The sequence below is a fragment of the Gopherus evgoodei genome, chromosome 2, assembly GCF_007399415.2.
Source record: "Gopherus evgoodei ecotype Sinaloan lineage chromosome 2, rGopEvg1_v1.p, whole genome shotgun sequence".
NCBI lineage: Eukaryota > Metazoa > Chordata > Testudines > Testudinidae > Gopherus > Gopherus evgoodei.
In genome coordinates, this window is record NC_044323.1 from 275,078,750 (window position 1) to 275,099,218 (window position 20,469).

Below are 20,469 nucleotides of genomic sequence, written 5' to 3' on the forward strand. Positions count from 1 at the left end.
TGGAGAAAAAAAAACAAATGTATTATCTCCATTTTACAGATGGGGCATGGAGGTACAGTGAGATTAAGTTATTTGCTGAAGGTCACACAGGAAGTCTAGAAGCTGGAAATTAATACAGATCTCTGGAGATCTGTTAGGCCAATCTCCTTCATTTTCTTCTCCCCTCATCCCGTAACAAAATGAAATAACTTCTCAATGGCATTACCATGTAGCAAGCTTCTTGTCAGCCCACAATGCAGAGGGAGAGCTCAGCTGGAAGGTAAAAATATCACCCACGAGAGCTACAAATTTGCATTACTATAATGATTAGGTAGTAGCAATATGAAGCATGACCAGGCCAGTTTCTCAGCAGATCCTTCACAATGAGAATACCACTTATAGATTACACTGTACACAGAGACATAGGCAAGGATTATTACTGAAGAGCCCTGGAGGATGAAGAGCTTGACTAAAAAGAAGAAAGTGACAGAGTAATGGAAGATTAATATAGTCTAACTAGCAGCATTACAAACAGAGGAGTGGGAGGAGAAAGAACATGAGGGCCACAGAGAAGGGTGTCATTGGACCTGCTCAAAAAATGGGATTAAGTTTTTCCCAAAACTTCCATCCCGTTTGTCAAGGTTTTCCCAATCATTTCTAATAGATCAAAACCATCTTATTTAGCAATAGGACATGAGGGCAAAGGACAAGTAGTAAAAAAGATATAGAGCAAAATAATTCTGGAATAAATGACAGCTTGGATGTTAAAGGGGAAAAAGGCAGTGGCGCCTACCAAATAAGGCACAGGAATGGCTCTTCCCCTGACCTGTGCGTCTGTTTCCCCGCTTGCCTCTTTTATTGTAGGAGACTGTCTCTGGCCCATCGAGCGCACCATGTGTTTGCACAGTACCTTGCACAACATGGCTGTAATCTCAACTGAGGCCTTGGTTCTAACTCAATAAATAAGGAACAAGAGGAGTCTGACAGACTAGTCACTCATCGGCGAGAGGGTAGCAGTTGGGGCACAGTTTTAAACAATGAATTTGGACACCCAACAGAGGATACAGAAGAGACAAGACACTTACCTGGAGAGATGATGCAAGGACATGAAGTAGGCTTGGGAGTTATCAATAGAAGGGTCAGAGCTAAATCTACAGGCTTCACTAAAGTCACCCAAGGAGAAGGCTTGAGTGATAAGAGGGGCTTCCAGGGTATGTTCCTGGGGAAATTTCAGGAGGAGGAAGGACTGAGAAGGGTAAAAAGAGAACCACAAAATGACAAGCACAAGGAGGAGAGAGGGATGCAGCAGACTGTCAAAGACAGTGGGGACAGGTACTATAGAAAACTCTAGACAGGCAGAATGAAGACAAAGAGGAGGACACTAGGCTGCTGGTGACTTTGGTAAGAGTAGTTTCAGTGACGAGGACGAGATCCAGAAAGTGGATCATTCTCATGAGGATTTTGATTAAGGAGGAGAGATGGCATGAAACAGGGTGGTAGTTAGAGGCTCTTGAGAAATCAATCAAAATCTTGTGGAAAGTTTAAGAGTGATTTAGCAAAAACAGACAACTTCAGAGATTAAAACTTTAATTTTAAACTTTGCCAACAAAAAAAATTAGTTACAAAAAGGGAAATTCTCTGTACAAAAGAATGAGTGCCTCCTTACAACAAGAGAATCTGCCATTGTCAGTGTAGATTCAAGTACACACAGGTACAGCTGTAGGTCATCAAAATGGGAAATGCAGAGTATTCAAAGTGAATTTAAGATTAGTTCAGGGTTCCAAATTGGCAAGACCAGTCATCTTGGTCTTTGGAAAGTGTTTAAATCAAGAAACTCATGTCAAAAGCTTCTCTTTTCCTTGCAAACACATTTGACTTGTAGAGCCATAGAAGGCATTGTTCATGCAGGGTGCACTCGAAAGTGAAATTCACCTCTGTGCAGAGGGACCACCCCAACACTTAAACCCTTGTGCTATCCCTCAGCACAGAGATGAATTTTAACCAGAATACATGTAAATCATAACCTATGTGACAATCACTTAAACTGTCACTGTGCTTAACACTTAGATTCTGCTTCTAAAATGAGACAGTGACATACACATGACTAATTGGAGACCAGCTGCAACATGACTACTGTATGCATGATGGCTCCTGGACTGTCCCAAGTCAGCATTACTAATGGTAATAGGTACAGTAGCATTTACACCAGTGGAGTCTTTCCATTTACCATCATTAAAATATAAATAAGACAAGGCAAGAGCATCTTTAAAACTTGATTACTGAAACTAGAAGTGAGTTCTGAACCTCTATATACCTGCACAGCCATGAACACATAACATGATCACTAGTTCCCTGCATTCATCCATAAGCCAGAAGACCACCACAACTATGGTGTGTTAAAAGAAAATGCATCCTTCTGAAGCCAGTCACAGATAAAAGGATCAAATCCAATTTGCTTATTTGCTCCCAGGCCCAGGGTGAGTGGCAGTATTTAGAAACCCACAAGTTTACCGCCAGAAGAAAAACAGCAGTAATAATAATATTTAGCACTTTCATGGCACTTCCCATTTTCACAGCACTATATAAAATTAACTGAGCCTGTGTGATAAGTACCAGTCCCATTTTACAGATGGGGAAAATGGAGATGAGGAGGCTAAGTAACTTGTTCAAGGCCACATGGTGAATCAGTGGAAAGAGCCAGGATTAGAACTTCCCGGCTCCTAGCCGTGTACTCAACTCACTAGAACCCACTGCCTCATGATTATATTAGGAGAAGACTGTAGATGTGTCTCAGTCATCCCCCTACTCCCATCCCACAATAAGAGAAAAATTGAGTAATTGCAAAAAGGAACTGATTAACAGCTTTATATAGCTTCTTGTTTGAGAATGAGAAAGGCCTCAGAAAAGCAATCAATTCTATTGCATCTTGTAACCTGGACTAAGTTTATTTTCAGTTCTGATTATTTAATTTCTTAAAGCTTTCAAAGAGAATGCAGTAGTCTCATCTTATTAATACAAACATAACTCTGCAGTCAGTACCCTTCACACGAACACCCAAAATATGTGACATTTTCTACTTGTAAATTAAGATTTGTTCTATTTCATTTTGCAACTAAAATATGAACCCGGAAGCCAATCTTTTTCAGATTTCAGGATAGTAAGCGAGAGCCGTAACCTTGGTTTAAACACACCAAACTGTGTACACTACACCGAGGGTTCTGAGAGATTTATATATCCATGAATATTGGCAATGGCCATAAGAAATTGAAAAGAAAGCTCTCTCTTGCTGTAGTGCTTAGGGTAGCATCTCTTCATCAATGTTGCATGGCAAGAGAAAATAAAACTGCTTTCCTGAAATACAGTTTGATATATGAAAGGAAGCTTCTAAAACTTTTAGTCTTGCTTTACCAATGCACAGCAGTTACTGCCACCTAAAGAGTAAAGTTATTGAAGACTAGAATCCAAGCACAAATATTGATGAATCAGTCTTTTAGATGTACAGATGAAGACATTACTTTGAGCCATCCTTTGGCCAAAGACTGGATTCTTAACTCCACGTATCAGAGGAAGAGGAACACAGACAAAACCCATCAGCATCTTCCATCAGAGAGGAGAGAGGTGGAATGGATACACTGTGACAGATGGACAATACTAAGGTGGCTTTTTTAATGGCAGTATTGAACTGAGCACTACTTTCTAACCTGGGGTAAAATCTACATTTTTCCCCCCCAAGAGTTCTTAATTTTGTCTTGCGCCAGAAAAATTCTTTATGAGTCAACTCCAAAAGCACTAGAGAGAACTCAGTTCTTAAGCACGTTCTGCACCAGGAAGGATTATTCCTATGTGCAGCAACTGTTTGCCAAAAGCAGCAATTTTTCACTGGTCACCTAACCGAAAACCTTGGCCCCAGTTGTGTCTTCCACCACCCTGTTGATCTTCTGCAGCCCTTCGCACACTAGCGGGTGGAACACCAAATCCTGATACCCCTCCTCTCCTGTTTGGCAGCCAGCGGTATCTGGAACACACAGAGGGGTGGGGGGAGCAGAAGAGGGGAGAAAACGACCAAGAGCTGAATATAGTACAGTTGTTCATTAAAGCATCATAGGCTTGAGTCAAAGCTCATTTTAGTTGCTAAAAATTATAAAAATATGGCTTTATATTTATACAGGGAACCAGCACATAATTTGCTTTACAAATACTAAGTCTCAACACCCTATGAAATAGGTATTTATACAGTACACCTAAAAAAAAACCTCACAAGCTTATATGGCCTTATATCGTGACTGAGACAAGAGGTGTACAGAAAATTCTCTTAGATACCTATATGGCCCCCTTCACCAGAGTATCTGAGCACCTCCCAATCTTTCAGGGGATTTTTCCTCAACATCCTTGTGAGGTAGGGATTCCTGTTTTATAGGTGGGGAATTAAGGCAGAGAATAAGTGATTTGCCTAAGGCAGATCAGGGAATCAAACCCAGGTCTCCCAAATCTCAAGCTGGCACCCTAACCACTAGACCGTTCTTCCTTTCTGGCATAGAACTCTTGAATAAATTCAAATGTCCTACAGGTCTAGAGTCAAATTCAGCTCTGGCGTAAATGGCTGAATCTGGCCATTGAAATCTGAGCCACAGAAAACTGACAAGTCCTAATTCTACAATACTATTTTTGCAAACAGAACATCATGAAGTTAAAGAACTTTGATGCCAGAAGTCTCTTATTATCACCATGTCCTATTTGCAGAACATTTCTACAGTGTACACAATACAAAAACAGAATTGGTGCCTCTTTGGAAGTAGTCTGCTGTGCTTTGGTTCATGTCAGAATACTGTACTGTTCCTACTGGTCTGACCCAGTACGACTGTTCTTATGGTTCTTCATATATTGAGAAAAATTAAATGCATATAACTGGAACCAAAAGACAGGGAATTATATAGAAATCAATAACACTGATGGTAGTTTCAGGACAGTTATTACTTGGAAAGACATTTCAAGCAACATTTTGTCTTCTAATCTTTATGGAAAAATTAGACTTAGCAGGAGGGTCTGAAACAGCAGAGACAGTTGAAGTTTAAGGCTGAGCCTTCCACCACGCTGTTGGAAGCTGTACAGTGTTATGTGAATGTAATTCAATCCTGTACCTCATTTAATAATTGACAACTCAGGTTTTAAAGAGGGGTCAAGGTAAAGTCATCAGCAAGAGCATGGCAGGAGAAAAGCATGCACCGCCCAGAGACTTAGGCATTAAGACAAGGGATTCTGGAGCTGTGATTCTGAACTTTTATCTGACTAGCATTTTCAAAGTTAGATCCATTAACAGATTGTAGTTCTGGGATTCAACAGTTATTTTACTCATATGCCTGACATACGAAATGCAGACCAGTAATACGAATTTGCAGTTTATACCCAACAATACCAAATGTGATCTAGAACTGGGCTCTGTAATGTAGCTACTGTAGGTTTACTTCCCTTTTACCTAGAAGAATGGTGAAGGAAAATGGATAAAATGTCATTAACAGGACAGAGAAAAACTCAATTAGAAAGTAAAATAAAGACAACTCTATAATCAAGATAGATCAATACTGCCTTTGTACTACTTCCAGGGATGCCTCTTTATTGCCATCACTACACTCACCACATTTCCTTGGCCTAGGAAAGAACATAAGCCAATCACCGACTGACCGTGTTAGGAAGATATTTCCCATATGGGCTTTTTAGTCCACAATTACGTACTACCAGGTTTCTTGCACCTTCCTCTGATGCATCTGATGCCATCCATGATCAGAGATAGAAATTAACATATCAGATCAGACTAATCTATGTGAGAAGGTATGGTGGCAGTTGTCCAAGTCATTGGCTGATTAGCCTAGGGAAGCAATCTTATGCCCCCAATCCCAGAAAATGTATTTAAAAGGGGATATGAGAGTCCTTTTACTTATTAACTGCAGTATCCCTAGAAGATTATGCCAAAGAAATTACTTCTTTAAAAAACAAAAAAAACTTACAGAAACTGAGGTGTGGTTAGGAAATTCCTTCCGCCCAAGTCCATTGGATATTTAAACATTAAGAAGAAGTATAGGTGTCCAACCAGATTTCCTATCAGCTCATTGATGATGCTGTAAGGCAAGGAGATAGATTTCAATTTCAGAACTTGTTGATTTCATAAAACCTTTCAGTTACTTTTTGTGTACCCACTAAAGTTATCAGAGGCATTAAAGCCTCATCTTCCCCTTACTCCCCACCCCAATAACCCATTTTCCAGCTTATTGCAGGCTACCTCTTTGGTCAACTGCACTATCAGCATCAACACTTCAGCAAGCCATTCCAAAACCCTCCTTCCAGGCCTTCGCCAGCCAGCCGTGAACCACACAATCCCATTCACACACACACACTGGCAAACAGACTTTATAGCTATCGATGGCTAGAACAGTGGTCCACAGCTCCTGAAAAATGATTGCTATTTCCACTGGACAGCCTGCACTCTGCTGTATGAAACTTGTTTTAGGCCCCAATTCAGCAGCTGGCCTTGGAGTATTGAGTCCCATTGGACTTGGAGTATTTTCTTCCATATGTAGAAACAGCAAGTATCTAGCAAGCAGCAGTTTCCTGAAGTGACGGATGAGTCAAACAAGAGAGGTAGAACCAAAATCTTACCACAGAAAATCCTGACTCCTTATCCACTTCTCTAATTAGTAGACCACATAACATTACTATTTGTATCACAGGGCCACCAAAAGATTAGGGCACCATTGTACAAGAGACTGCAAGAACACAGATAATCCCTGCCCCAAAGAGTTTACAGTCTAAACCAGGGACTCTCAAACTGGGGGTTGGGATCCCTCAGGAGGTCACGAGGTTATTATATGGGGGGGTCGCGAGTGGTCAGCTTCCACCCCAAACCCCGCTTTGCCTCCAGCATTTATGCGGGTGTTAAATATATTCAAAAGTGTTTTTAATTTATAAGGGGTTTCACTCAGAGGCTTGCTGTGTGAAAGGGGTCACCAGTACAAAAGTTTGAGAAACACTGGTCTAAACAGACAAAAGAACAACAAAATAGAAGCAGACTGCAGCATACTCAAAGGGATGGTAGGAAAGTGTCATGGTAGGTCGGGGTCAGGGGATAGAGAGAGAGGGGTTGCTGCTGTTTCTCTATTTTTCCCCATATCATTAAATGCACTGGGAGGGCAGGACAGGCTTAGAGGAAAATGCAGCAGGAGAAGAGTTAGCAGGAGGAAGGGAGTAGGACGTAACTACTCCATCAGAGGCATTACTTAAGCCTGGGCTTTTAGGAAGAGCAATGGCTGCAAATCCTGATGGCTGAAGTTTTCCTTTTCAAGAATATCTGTACATTGAAGGATTAGGTTAACAAGAGACCGCATTCCTATTTTCCCATGTTTTCAACAAGATTTTGGTGTCACATTTATTTTCTGGTTTAGTTTAAAGTCCTCCTATTACACTAGCAATATGATTATTGTATTTTTGTATCAGTTGGCTTGAAGTCCCCTTCTTTTGATGTTATTGCTTCCAAACATCCTCTTAGTAGGCATGATATACAACTCTAAGTGATCAAAGAAAACATGTATAGCTCATGTAAACAAGCAGAAATGAATACTTACGATCCTCCAATGATGTAGTTGAATCCCAGAATAACCCACGGTAGATAACAAGCCTAGCAAAAACCAAACAAAACAGAGAAGTCATGAACACCGAAGGAGAGTACAAGGCTGCACAAATTCCTTTGCATCTTCCATCAGTGTAATCACTGCATCTTTTAAACATAGTTACTAAACAAATTCTGGTAATTTAAAATGTGTTGCTTGTTAACTTAAGTCTAAGCATTTTATAATGTTTTACATTTATATAAAAACTAGGGCTGTCAAGTGATTAAAAAAATTAATTGTGCAATTAATCGTACTGTTAAAAAATAATAGAATATCGTTTATTTAAATACTTTGGCTGTTTTCCACATTTTCAGATATATTGATTTCAATTATAACACAAAATATAAAGTGTACAATGCTCACTTTATTTTTTATTACAAATATTTGCGCTGTAAAAAAAATAGTATTTTTCAATTCATCTAAGTACTATAGTGCAATCTTTATTATGAAAGTTGAACTTATAAATGTAGAATTATGTACAAAAAAATAACTGCATACAAAAAACAAAACAATATAAAACTTTAGAGCTTACAAGTCCACTGAGTCCTATTTCTTGTTCAGCCAGTCGCTCAGACTAACAAGTTTGTTTACATTTGCAGGAGATAATGCTGCCCGCTTCTTGTTCACAATGTTATCTGAAAGTGAGAACAGTTGTTCCCATGGCACTGTTGTAGCTGGTATTGCAAGATATTTACATGCCAGATGCGCTAAAGATTCATATGTCCCTTCATGCTTCAACCACCATTCCAGAGGACATGCATCTATACTGATGATGGGTTCTGCTCAATAGCAATCCAAAGCAGAGCAAACCAACACATCTTCATTTTCATTCTCTGAGTCAGATGCCACCAGCAGAAGGTTGTTTCTCTTTTTTGGTGGTTCGGTTCTGTAGTTTCCGCATTGGAGTGTTGCTCTTTTAAGACTTCTGTAAGCATGCTCCACACCTCATTCCTCTCAGATTCTGAATGGGACTTCAGATTCTTAAACCTTGGGTCAAGCGCTGTAGCTATCTTTAGAAATATCACATTGGTACTTTCTTTGAGTTTTGTCAAATCTGTAGCGAAAGTGTTCTTAAAATGAAGATATGCTGAGTCATCATCCGAGACTGCTATAACATGAAATATGACAGAATGTGGGTAAAACAGAACAGGGGACACACAATTCACCTCGAAGGTGTTCAAACACTTTTTTTTTTTTAAACGAGCATCATCAGCATGGAAGCACATCTTCTGGAATGAAGGGACTGAAGCATGAAGGGGCATACGAATGTTAAGCGTATCTGGCACGTAGATATCTTTCAATGCCGGCTATGAAAGTCCCATGTGAACGCTTGTTCTCACTTTCTGGTGACGTTGTAGAGAAGAAAAGGGCAGCATTATCTCCTGTAAATGTAAACAAACTTGTTTGTCTTAGCGACTGGCTAAATGAGAAGTAGGCCTGAATGCACTTGTAGGCACTAAAGTTTTGTATTGTTTTGTTTCTGAGTGCAGTTATGTAACCATAACAAAAATCTACATTTGTAAGTTGCACTTTCACGATAAAGAGATTGCACTACGGTACCTGTCTGAGGTGAACTGAAAATACTGTTTCTTCGGTTTATCATTTTTACAGTGCAAATATTTGTAATAAAAAATATAAAATGAGCACCGTACACTTTGTACTCTGTGTTGTAATAGAAATAAATTTTTTGAAAATATAGAAAAACATCCAAAATATTTAATACATTTCAATTGGTATTCTATTGTTTAACAGTGAGATTAAAACTACAATTTAACTCAAAAAAATTAAATCACATTATCAGGTGAGTTCACTCTGATTAAATCGACAGCCCTAATAAAAGCTATCAGTGTTTAAACAAATATCTCCTTCATACTCAGTCCTCCACTGCAGGTTTAAGTCTGAAGGGAAGTCCTAATAATACAAAACCTGTGGTATCCCAGTCGTTCCCAGAGTAACAGAAAACCATCAGAAAAAAAGAAAAAAAGCTCAGATGGAACTTCACTGCAGGCTCAAACAAAAAGAATCTGGGTTGTAGAAGAGGAAATTATTCAAAACATGAACATTTTACTGAGCAGTAGTGAAAACTCTGACTGATGAAGGATATTGCTGATTGCAGAAACGTGGCTTTAATTCAAGCTATTGCTGGCCAGAAAGTATTTTTATTTTGGTGTCAGTTTTTCAGACAAGTTGATTTCTATTTTGGGGGCACCTACAGTAGTTTTATATTAGAACATAAGAACGGCCGTACCGGGTCAGACCAAAGATCCATCTAGCCCAGTATCCTGTTTACCAACAGTGGCCAATGCCAGGCGCCCCAGAGGGGGTGAACCTAACAGGCAATGATCAAGTGATCTCTCTCCTGCCATCCAGCTCCATCCTCTGACAAACAGAGGCTACGGATACCATTCCTTATCCATTCTAGCTAAGCCATTTATGGACTTAACCACCATGAATTTATCCAGTTCTCTTTTAAACGCTGTTATAGTCCTAGCCTTCACAACCTCCTCAGGCAAGGAGTTCCACAAGAACTTCCTTTTATTTGTTTTAAATCTTCTGCCCATTAATTTCATTTGGTGACCCCTAGTTCTTGTATTATGGGAATAAGTAAATAACTTTTCCTTATTTACTTTCTCTACATCACTCATGATTTTATATACCTCTATCATACCCCCCCTTAGTCTCCTCTTTTCCAAGCTGAAGAGTCCTAGCCTCTTTAATCTTTCTTCATATGGGACCCTCTCCAAACCCCTAATCATTTTAGTTGCCCTTTTATGAACCTTTTCTAGCGCCAATATATCTTTTTTGAGATGAGGAGACCACATCTGAACGCAGTATTTGAGATGTGGGCATACCATTGATCTATATAAGGGCAATAATATATTCTCAGTCTTATTCTCTATCCCCTTTTTAATGATTCCTAACATCCTGTTTGCTTTTTTGACTGCCTCTGCACACTGCATGGACATCTTCAGAGAACTATCCACGATGACTCCAAGATCTTTTTCCTGACTCGTTATAGCTAAATTAGCCCCCATCATATTGTATGTATAGTTGGGGTTATTTTTTCCAATGTGCATTACTTTACATTTATCCACATTAAATTTCATTTGCCATTTTGTTGCCCAATCACTTAGTTTTGTGAGATCTTTTTGAAGTTCTTCACAGTCTCCTTTGGTCTTAACCTATCTTGAGCAGTTTAGTATCATCTGCAAACTTTGCCACCTCACTGTTTATCCCTTTCTTACTGCAACAGCTAACACCATATGAGACACAGTGGGGACTGAACTCTCCCCCCAGAAGAGGGTCAGGAGCTCTGGGAAGGCAGCAAAACCTCTCTCTGGAGAGAGGATCTACTGTTTGTTGACAGCTTGTGGCTGACCCAGAAGTGACTGACTCCAGAAGGAACTTCACCTAGCCCCTGCCAATGGTAGCATGAAACTCTTTTAGGCTTTGGGGGGAATCCCCAAAGAGAATGGTGCCAACAATCCGTTTGCTGTACCTTAAATCTTGTCCCAAACCAAAATGATACAATCATGTCTCTGTTCAGCTGGGCCCATACATAAAGCACTGACATGATCAGGGGAATCATCAGCAACTGCAATACAAAGAAACAAAGGAAAAATTATTCCATCCACCTCAAACCTCTGAGGAACACAAACAGAGGGCTAGCTTTAGAAATGCTTAGAACCTAACAAGTTCACAAGGGTAGTGGTGAGCAAGTGAACCAATGAGTCATTCTGTTTTACAGTGGAAAACTGGTCTCACTAGCTTGCTGGGGCTGTAACCCCATTGGTAATCTACTTCAACTTATGCGCCTGCCAGAAATATTACAGACTTCCCATTTCTTAGAAGACTTTAAAAATCTGATGTACATTTGTTTCAGGATTTATTTCAGACTTTAGATGCACAAATCATGATTTATCTCTGGGGATAGTACGGTGATTTTTCTCAGAGATTATCAGCAAGGAAGTGGGGAAGGAGAGGTACAGAATATATATATGAGAAGTAGACAGAGAGGAAGAGAAGAGAGACCAGCAGAAACACACAAGACTAAAGACAGATGTACCTCAGAAACAACATATCTGTGACTCCAAAGTTAAGAAGTCCCCACCACCCAAAAAGTCACTTTAAGCCAAGTGACCTGATCCAAGACTCTCTTATTAAGAACTATTTTAATCATTTCTGTAATATTCTCCCACTTTACATTTCTGAAACGAACCCTGGGTGGTCTTTGTCATAGAAACATGCACCATTTCATACACCCTTAAATTTTGCTTTTCAGATGATCAGAGCATTTGTAATGTGAATTCACCTAAAATGAGATTCCTTCTGAGGAGTCTCACTAGTGAACTCTAACCCAAGGACTGTTTTTTAGCTCAAAGGGTAAAAAAAGTGAATGGCCATAATGTTAATCCAATCAGCAGGGAAAATAAAGTCCATGGATGAAATCCTGGCTCTTTTGAGGTCAATGGCAAAACTCCCATTCACTTCAATAGAGCCAGAATGTCACCCCTTCATTCCTTAGTTGTGCAGCTGAGTTCCACAATGCACCCATGTCTGTGCCACAAGTTAATTATCTCTAGTTTACAGCAAAAAGATTAACAGAGTTTATTGCTCTTCTAAGATAATCCCAGCAAGAGAAGTCAGTAATTTTCCAAAATACTGATGTGTAATGTATGATAGCTAGATACACTTTAGTGACATTAAGAACAAAAATACTCTGCCTAGAAATAAATGTAATATTATCAAGCTTCCTTGGAAAATTGTATCATGCTTACCTGCATGTCCATCACCAAGCCGGTTATCTTTCATTGGACTATTAAGGAAAATACAATAAAAGTAAGTGATAGACCAAGGTGATTTTTAAACTGATTTAGCTTTTAATTTTACTTTTAAAAGTAAACTTAGTGCTCCTGAAAAGTGACAGATCGACAGCCCTGGCAAATGAACTCCTCTAAGCATCCACAGACCAGATTCATTCCAAGTTTTCCCACGTTGCCCTGCCAATAGGACTCAATTATGACATGAGGTGACCCCACCTAGACCTGAGAGACCACGCTCACTTTTCATGCCCATTCAATTCTTTGCTTTGTGCTGAGATTAAGCCGGCTGGAGCTAACTGTCCTTTTCAAAAAGCATGTTTAAAAGGACCAGAACTTCGTCATACACTTGTCCTTCAGTTTGTTTAAAGTTATCAAGAAAAAATGCAGTGTGTCTAGCTCTGGCTGGGCAGCGCGGCAGCCAGACATACTGCTCTGCTGGGGCAGAGGAGTCCCAGAGGGCCATCGGGGACAGGGAGCAGGGGGCGATTGGATGGGGTGGAGGTTCTGGGGGGCAGTCATGGGATGAGGGTGGGAGTCCCGGGGAGGGGGGCTGTCAGGGGGCAGAGGTGTGGATAAGGGTCGGGGGGGTTGGATAGGCATGGTGTCCCAGGGGCCCTGTCAAGGGGCAGGGGTGTGGATAGAGATCAGAGCAGTCAAGGGACTGGGGGCAGAGGGGGTTGGATAGAGGGTGGAGTCCCAGGGGCAGTAGGTCCCGAGATGGGGTGTTAGGGGACATGAGCAGGGGGGGGTTGGATGAGTTGGAGGTTCTGAGGGGAGCAGTAAGGGGGTGGGAAGTGGGAGGGGTCGGATAGGAGGCGGGGGCCAGGCTGTTTGGGGAGGCACAGCTTTCCCTACCTGGCCCTCCATACAGTTTTGCAACTCCAGTGTTGCCCTCGGGCCAAAAAGTTTGCCCACCCCTGTTCTACAGTCAGAATTCAGCTAACAGTTTTGTTGGTAGTGTAGTAGAATCCAGCTCATCTTCCCAGTTGCTCTGTTGGCTCTGCGGGGCTAACAGCAGTAAAGATTCTCTCTATACACTGAAGTCAGCAGATGTAAGAAAAACAGGGAGCACGTCCATTGATTAAGAAGGTGGCATTTCTACATAGTAAGTCTCCTGACCGTAACCAGAGTTTGTGATAAAGTCACATCTTCTGTTCCTTCTCTGGGTACACTGTTGTCATATGTGACCATACAGGGATAAAGAATTGCAGGAAAAGAGACCATCAGGAAAGGAGATTAATTCAATTTTAAGAAAACAACATGGGGTAGAGTGAAGTAGTGGTGCCAGGGAGGCAATTAAAATATACCAGTGCAACTTCTAAAGCAGCAGAGAGGCACACTATCAGTGAACACTGGGAAAGCCTGTACTGCTCTCATGTTCTCGTGTGTAAACAAAAACACAGTCTCCAAAGCTGTCAGACAAACCGAACTTTGACCTAGCACAATTATAGTGTTTTCCCTCCAAAATAACCCCATTGGCTTGCCCTGAAGGGTAGGAGCCATCTTTTAATGTCCTCATAAAACTATTATATTTAAGTGCTTTTAGCTAATAAAAACTCATTTATGAAACTGGCTTATATTAGGCATAAACACAAGAAGCAAAATGTGCCAAGAACTTGATGAACAGAAGGATACAACGATGCAAATCCAGTTAAACAGAAGCATGAACATATAATCCGCTGGCCTTCCATCAAAAGCACCTATAAACAAATAAAGCAGTTAGCAAAACAGTTGTCAAGATTTCAGATCACACTATATCCCGAAGAACTACCTCAGTTTTTGATCAGGGGAAACACATGGTGCCAAATGCAATCCTCTTGTGTTTGAGTGTACCAGAATTGCAACATTTGAGAACGTGGCATTTTCAACAAGTGATCATTTAAAAGAAGCTGATTTTGTGAGCAAATCCCCAAATACTCCAAATTACTTTTAAAAATCCATCATTATTCCTTTTTGACTTGTTTGAACACAAATTGTAAGTTTACATGCTGCCTTTCTAAAAAAGTAAAACCTTCCTCCTCCTTCCCTAAATTGAAAGCTAACTGAGCTGGTACAGTTGGATGGTGCTATCTTGCCTTTATGCTTCAAAGAACAGGAACAGTGGATGAGGGGAGACTGCATCAGTTACAGAATTGTGTCAGGGTTTGTTTGGTTTTTTGACACCACAGACTGTAAAAAAGCCAGTTATTTGTCACTGCAAATGAGTTTCCCTGCTCCATTCCCTAACATACAAGCTTCTTTCTGGGAATGTTGGTAGGAAGGGACACAAACAGAGATAGGATTAAATGTTGGGGCATAGATGGATATGACAGCACAAAGTATGTATCAAAAGGACAAAATATGGCAAGTGAACATGCAAGTTTTCTGCCCTACCTTCCTTTGGCTTTCTTGCTTTCAAGAAGCTTAAAAATTAGACCCTGGCAGTTATCTAAACCATAGGGCTTGTGTGTTGTTTTTAAGTAAATTAAGCCAAACAACAACAAAAAAAACCTTAAATAAACATAAAAGTGTCCTATGATATAAACTCAAGCAAATCTACACACTGAAAGACTTAAGACACTCAGGATAGGTCTATACTACCCACCAGATCAGCAGGTAGTGTTCAATGCATCGGGGATCGATTTATCGCATGTCATCTAGATGCGATAAATCAATCCCCGAATCGATGCGTGTACTCCACCTCGGAAGGACGAGTAAGCAGAGACTGCTGCGGCTCCCCCGTCGACGACTCACCGCCGTGAGGACAGCCAGGTAAGTCAAACTAAGACACTTTGACTTCAGCTACGCAAACAGCATCGCTGAAGTTGTTATATCTAAGTCTGAACCCCCCTGCTAGCGTAGCCCAGGCCTCAGTATATTGCATAAATGATGTGCACATCTAGACAATTTCTAAAAAAGCCAATACTCTTCAGTGTGATTTGTACTTAACCACTAAGTGGAATTTTGACTCTACAAATCTTAACAGGTGTTTGCCCAGTTTTTCATAACAAATCAATTACTGGTAGGGAGAGGTTAATTAGGAAGTGCACATGAACAGCAGCCTATGTACAAACATTAAGTTATGGTTCTACTCAGATTATAAAAACTGGTAACTACTTCTTCAGCAATCTCCTCCCTGTGTCTATTTAATCATTTTAGTCACTAAAGTGAGAAGGTGAGATGTTTGGTATTTTTAAGACTGCTGTTAGCCCTGCAAAGCTAACATAGGTGAATGAGAGTGAGCTGGAGTCTATTTCTTTTTGTGAATTTGAGTTGTTGATCAAGTTCCAGTTTCTAACATGTCCAAAGCTTTTGAGGAGAGTGAGGCTCCGCACGTGTCACACAGCATAATTTGACTAGCAGACCCTTTGTTATTAGTGATGATGAGCAAAAGAGAAACCATCCTGACCTTTAGATCCCAGGCTGAGTTTGCAGATCTGGCAGTCAAAAAGCAAAACTGGCTGGCTAGTTTTTTTACTTGTAAAGATGGGCCTTTTTTAGGCGCCAAACCTGCACTGGGATATGCTACCATGGACCCTGGCATTTGTAAAAGTCCCACTGACTTTTTTGAAACTTCACATACATGTCGATCTACGTTATCAGATCCCAGGATAGGATCAAAACATAGGTGAGGATCTCATTGAGTCACACACCCAGAACACCACAATGATTCTAAAAAACAAAACAAAAAAATAGAACATTTGATTTGTTAAATTTCAGTATACATGCATGGCCTATGAAAAGTGAAGTACAAAATATAGAGTTCTGTTTATAAACGTTTGCATTCCAATAGTACCTAGAAATTTCTTACAACTATGTTAAGTTTCCAAAATAAGAAAAGTATACAGTGGTTGTTAGAGTAGCTATTAACATCTGAGGCAGTTTAACCTACTTAAAATGGGACACCATCGACTTTAAAACTAATCATCTTTTAAAAGTTAGTTAAAAGTTTCACGCCCTTTCTCTGAGCCTTTTTTCTTATATCATATCATATTTTTATTTTATTATATACATTTTTCTCCCTACTGTTGTTGTAGGAGAGATCCATTCAAATAAAGGGGATAGTGACTGACGATGCCAGGGAAACTGATCATGACAAAATGAACAGACTGGAAACAAAAACAAAAAAAAACCCAGAATGAACCTTTTTTACTTTTAAGAATAAGACACCCAAAAAAAAACCACACCACCTCATTTATACATTGTTGCTTTAAATGCTTGAGAAAAATTAGTTCCAGATTTCCCAATTTCTGTACCAGACAAAGTGACATATGTACCACTAAGGTCTGAAAGAACCATCTCATTATAGCCCCCTATTTTAGTTCCTTTTTCATTCTTGGTAGTGGTGATGAAAGTCACTCTGACATCAGAATCTTGGTTTCCAGAGGAATTTAGGGAGGTAATTGTTGTTAACCAGTAACACAGGGATAACAATGTACTTTCCTGCCTCTTCTAGAGTTTTGCACAGTTTTTTTTAAAAAATAATTTAGCATGAACTTTGAAATTCATCTTTAACATGAGTGAATGCCCAAAGCCATGCACAGCCCTACAGATGCAGGCTATAAATTCTTAACAAAGAGATGGCTAAGGGTGACTTGCTTAGTCTACAAGTACCTACATGAGGAACAAATATTTAATAATAGGCTATTCAGTCAAGCAAAGGAAAGTGTAACAGTCCAATGACTGGAAGTTGAAAGTAGCCAGAGTTGGACAGGAAATAAGGCGTTTTTTTAACAGTGAGAGTAATTAACCACTGGAACAATTTACCAAGTGTTTTGCTGAATTCTCCATCACTGATAATTTTGAAATCAAGGTCGGCTGTTTTTCTAAGAGAGATGCTCTAGAAAATATTTTGGGGAAGTTCTATGGCCTGTGTTACACAGCAGGTCAGACTAGATAATCACAGTGGTCCCTTCTGGTCTTGGAATCTATAAATTCATAAACTAGCCCCAAGGGCCATTTACTTCCCTGAATCCCACTGATAATGAGAGTTGTGCTCACTGAGTGATAGCAGCACGGGTTTACATTATAAACAACCTGAAAATGTTTCACTGAAAGTTCCAATAGCACCCAAACAAGTTTTTTAAAAGGGGGTAGAGGAGTTGGTGGAAGGGTACTGAACCAGTCAATTTTTTTGTACTTCTACAAAAATCACTGTTCCACAAATGGAACTTATTCATATTGCATCTTATCATGGTAGTACTAACCTGTCTTCCTACAAGTGGAATGTAGCTTATTACTAAAAATGTAAAATTTCATTTGACATTCAGTACTATAAGTGCAATATAAAATATCTAGATTTCCCAACAAGACCTTATTGTTCATGGATGAGCTACATGAGCACATACAACCAAGAACCGCAATATATGTATTTTCTACAATGTTATCACAGATATTTTAAATATTTTGCTTTTGGTTTTGTTTTTGTTTTTTAAACAAATACATAAGCATGTCTTTCTTTGATTTATTCAGTTCAGCCTGGTACGAAGCCAAGCATTTTATTTTTTTACTCTTTAAGATGCTTGCATACAACCACTTGTCAAAGAAGATGTTTACTATACACACCTTCTGCATACCAATGCTACTGCTTTGCTCTGATAGATGCTCTAAAATCTGATCATTTCCAATTATTTTATAAGCACTAAGACTCACAACACACCACTCTTTACAAATGGGCAAACTGAAACAGACAAAGAGGTTAAGTGACTTGCCCAACACAGACTATGTCTTCTGGTTCCTTTATGTTAAGTGACCCTGTAACCATGCAAAAGAGTGGCACAGTCCCCTCCTACTGCCCCATATTCAACAATTAAAAGTCCTAATCCTTACTCATATGAGTGGTCCCACAGAATGGCTGCAGGATTGGGTCTTAAGTGACTAGAAGCCCAAAAGTCACATCTAGAAAACAGAGGGAAGTGTATTGAATTGATTTTTTCAAAAATTCAATTTTCTATTGTTTAAGTGAACATAAAGTCATGCACATGGCTATCTTTCTCTTTCAGAGCTTTCCCTGAGTCAGAGTCACTGATCATTCCCACAAGCTATTCTGAATGGAATTGTATATCTGTAAAGATGTTCAATCTCTTTGCTAACTCGTGTTAAATCCTACAGCATACACATACTGCAATTATTAACATACCTGTTTCTAGTCGTGATGAATACTGATACAAAAAATATAAGTTCACCAAATAGAGAAATCCAGTTCCTGGGCCCACTGGGAAGTAGAATGTTGCAGTTAATGGCCTCCAGATCTGTCCAGACCAAAAAAAGTGAGTGCAGTTATATAAATTAAAGATTAACGAATAATCATAATGTTCTATTTTTAGATTAACGAGCAAATTTAAGAGTCCTGTGTACCAAATTTTTTATTCAGTGATATCACTTCAAAAGCCCTTGTATCTTATGTCTTACCTCTTATGATCAATTAAGCTACTAAAGTTTTATAAGTAGTTTTCAGATACAGCACAGTTGGCTTCCAAAAGGGATCCAGAGAACAAGACAAGTCCTCACAACTGTTCAACACAATTTTAAAGGCATCCAGCCAGAATCCTTTCTACTTAGGCCAATGGAAGGCAACACTGAGCAAGAAACTCATACAATAACCTTCTGAGTGTAATTTCATTCAGCTAATATTGCACACTATTTTTAGCTTTATGAAAGTCCCTGCGTAGCGCCATCATAAACAGTCTTTAACCAGGCGGCAAACAGTAGTCAGCACAGAAATAATCTTGCCACTTCTGAGTTGATGTGAGACACTTCAGTCTGCAACATTTCAGAATGATGTGTTCAGATCCCAGATTCTGTAAATCAGCAGGGACTATTAGCATTAGAGATACAGCACTCTTACTTCACAGTAACCACTTTGGGGCTGATACTTGGAACAAGGACAAGCTGCAGAGGGAATTGTGTTCAGCCCTTCTCTGTTAGACCCACCATGAGCATGATGATATAGGATCCACATCCTTCAAGGCTCTTTCTCCTCCTTCCCCGGTTTTTCAGGGGAAGGGAGAGGACAATTCCTATCATGTATACGTACACAATGAGCACTGAAGCAATTGCTTCCTAATACAAGAGATCATCCAATGTGGGACCTAAGCAGCCAGAACACTGACCCCAACAAGTGCCTCCTTGACCAGGGCCCCCTCATCTAGAAGTGGAGGTGCAGGCCACCACTGGGGCCAATTCAAGTGCCAGTGCTCACTGCTTGGTGTTCCACACCCTCATAAAGATGAGATCCCCCAAGCAGATGTCCTGGACACCAGGACAGGGCACCTGGACCTAGTGCCCTGTTATCAGAGAATGGAGACTTAGGGAGCAGGGCTGCGATTCAAACCCGTATCTGCCGCGCCTAGCCCACAAGGGCCCTTCAAGCCCGAAAAGACTACACATCCCAGCAGGCACTGCGCCTCCCAACATGCAAAGCGCTCCCCACCGTGACCCGCCTACAATTCCCAGCAAGCGGAGCGCAGCCCCATACCGAGCTACCTTATAGCGCCGGCGGCGCGCTGCATGCTGGGACTTGGAGTCCACGCCCTACCTGGAAGCGGTTGATGAAGGCATCGGGCCATAGGAAGAGATAGACGGGGCTGATGAGGCCTAGCTTGCCGATCAGCGGCACCGCGATGGAGCTGGCGAACCAGTAGCGGGTGATCAGAGGGATACTCCGGAACCAGTCCCCCAGATCCGACATCTCTCCGAGCTCAGCCGCCGCCGGAACCTCGCTACACACCGGCCACCGAGCTACCACGAGGTCGGGGAATCCAGATCGCGCCTGGGCCGGCCTCCGCCTCCCGCTGGAGCTGCCGCAGCCGCCGGGCAGCAGGGCGTGTGGTGCAGGCGCCGCCGAATCGACTCGTAGCCAGACGTGGCTCGTGCGAATTCGGCCAACGGCTACTTCCGGTTCCCGTTCCCACCCCTCAGCGTCGCAGCTGTCACTGCATCGAAAGCGCCGGAAGTCCCGCCTCTTAAGGGGACAACTCCCCCCAATGTGCGCTACTTATTTGCCTTCTAGCAGGATCACGTGACATCCA

General features: G+C 40.8%; 1 protein-coding gene and 1 long non-coding RNA gene across 2 annotated transcripts; one reads left to right on the forward strand and one right to left on the reverse strand.

Moving 5' to 3' along the window:
* Positions 1 to 1,549: 1,549 nt before the first annotated feature.
* On the reverse strand, positions 1,550 to 20,353 carry DERL1 (derlin 1). Its single transcript, XM_030553770.1, has 8 exons — positions 19,977 to 20,353; positions 18,579 to 18,690; positions 14,096 to 14,160; positions 12,416 to 12,442; positions 11,137 to 11,232; positions 7,593 to 7,645; positions 5,982 to 6,092; positions 1,550 to 3,994 (listed from the first exon to the last, which is right to left on the reverse strand). Exons 1-8 carry the CDS (start codon positions 20,127 to 20,129, stop codon positions 3,856 to 3,858), a joined length of 756 nt encoding a protein of 251 aa, XP_030409630.1. The 5' UTR covers positions 20,130 to 20,353; the 3' UTR covers positions 1,550 to 3,855.
* Positions 6,813 to 18,562, forward strand: LOC115647081. Its single transcript, XR_003999205.1, has 3 exons — positions 6,813 to 6,823; positions 10,689 to 10,693; positions 18,160 to 18,562. It is a non-coding gene; the product is annotated as an uncharacterized LOC115647081 (long non-coding RNA).
* Positions 20,354 to 20,469: the final 116 nt, after the last annotated feature.

Coding starts and splice junctions, on each gene's coding strand:
- DERL1 (XM_030553770.1), bottom strand. CDS start 20,129: ATGTCGGATCTGGGGGACTGGTTCCGGAGTATCCCTCTGATCACCCGC. Junction 14,161..18,578: donor TTCATCACGACTAGAAACAG/GTATGTTAATAA, acceptor ATTTGTTTATAG/GTGCTTTTGATGGAAGGCCA. Junction 3,995..5,981: donor CTAACCACACCTCAGTTTCT/GTAAGTTTTTTT, acceptor TGTGTGTTCCAG/ATACCGCTGGCTGCCAAACA.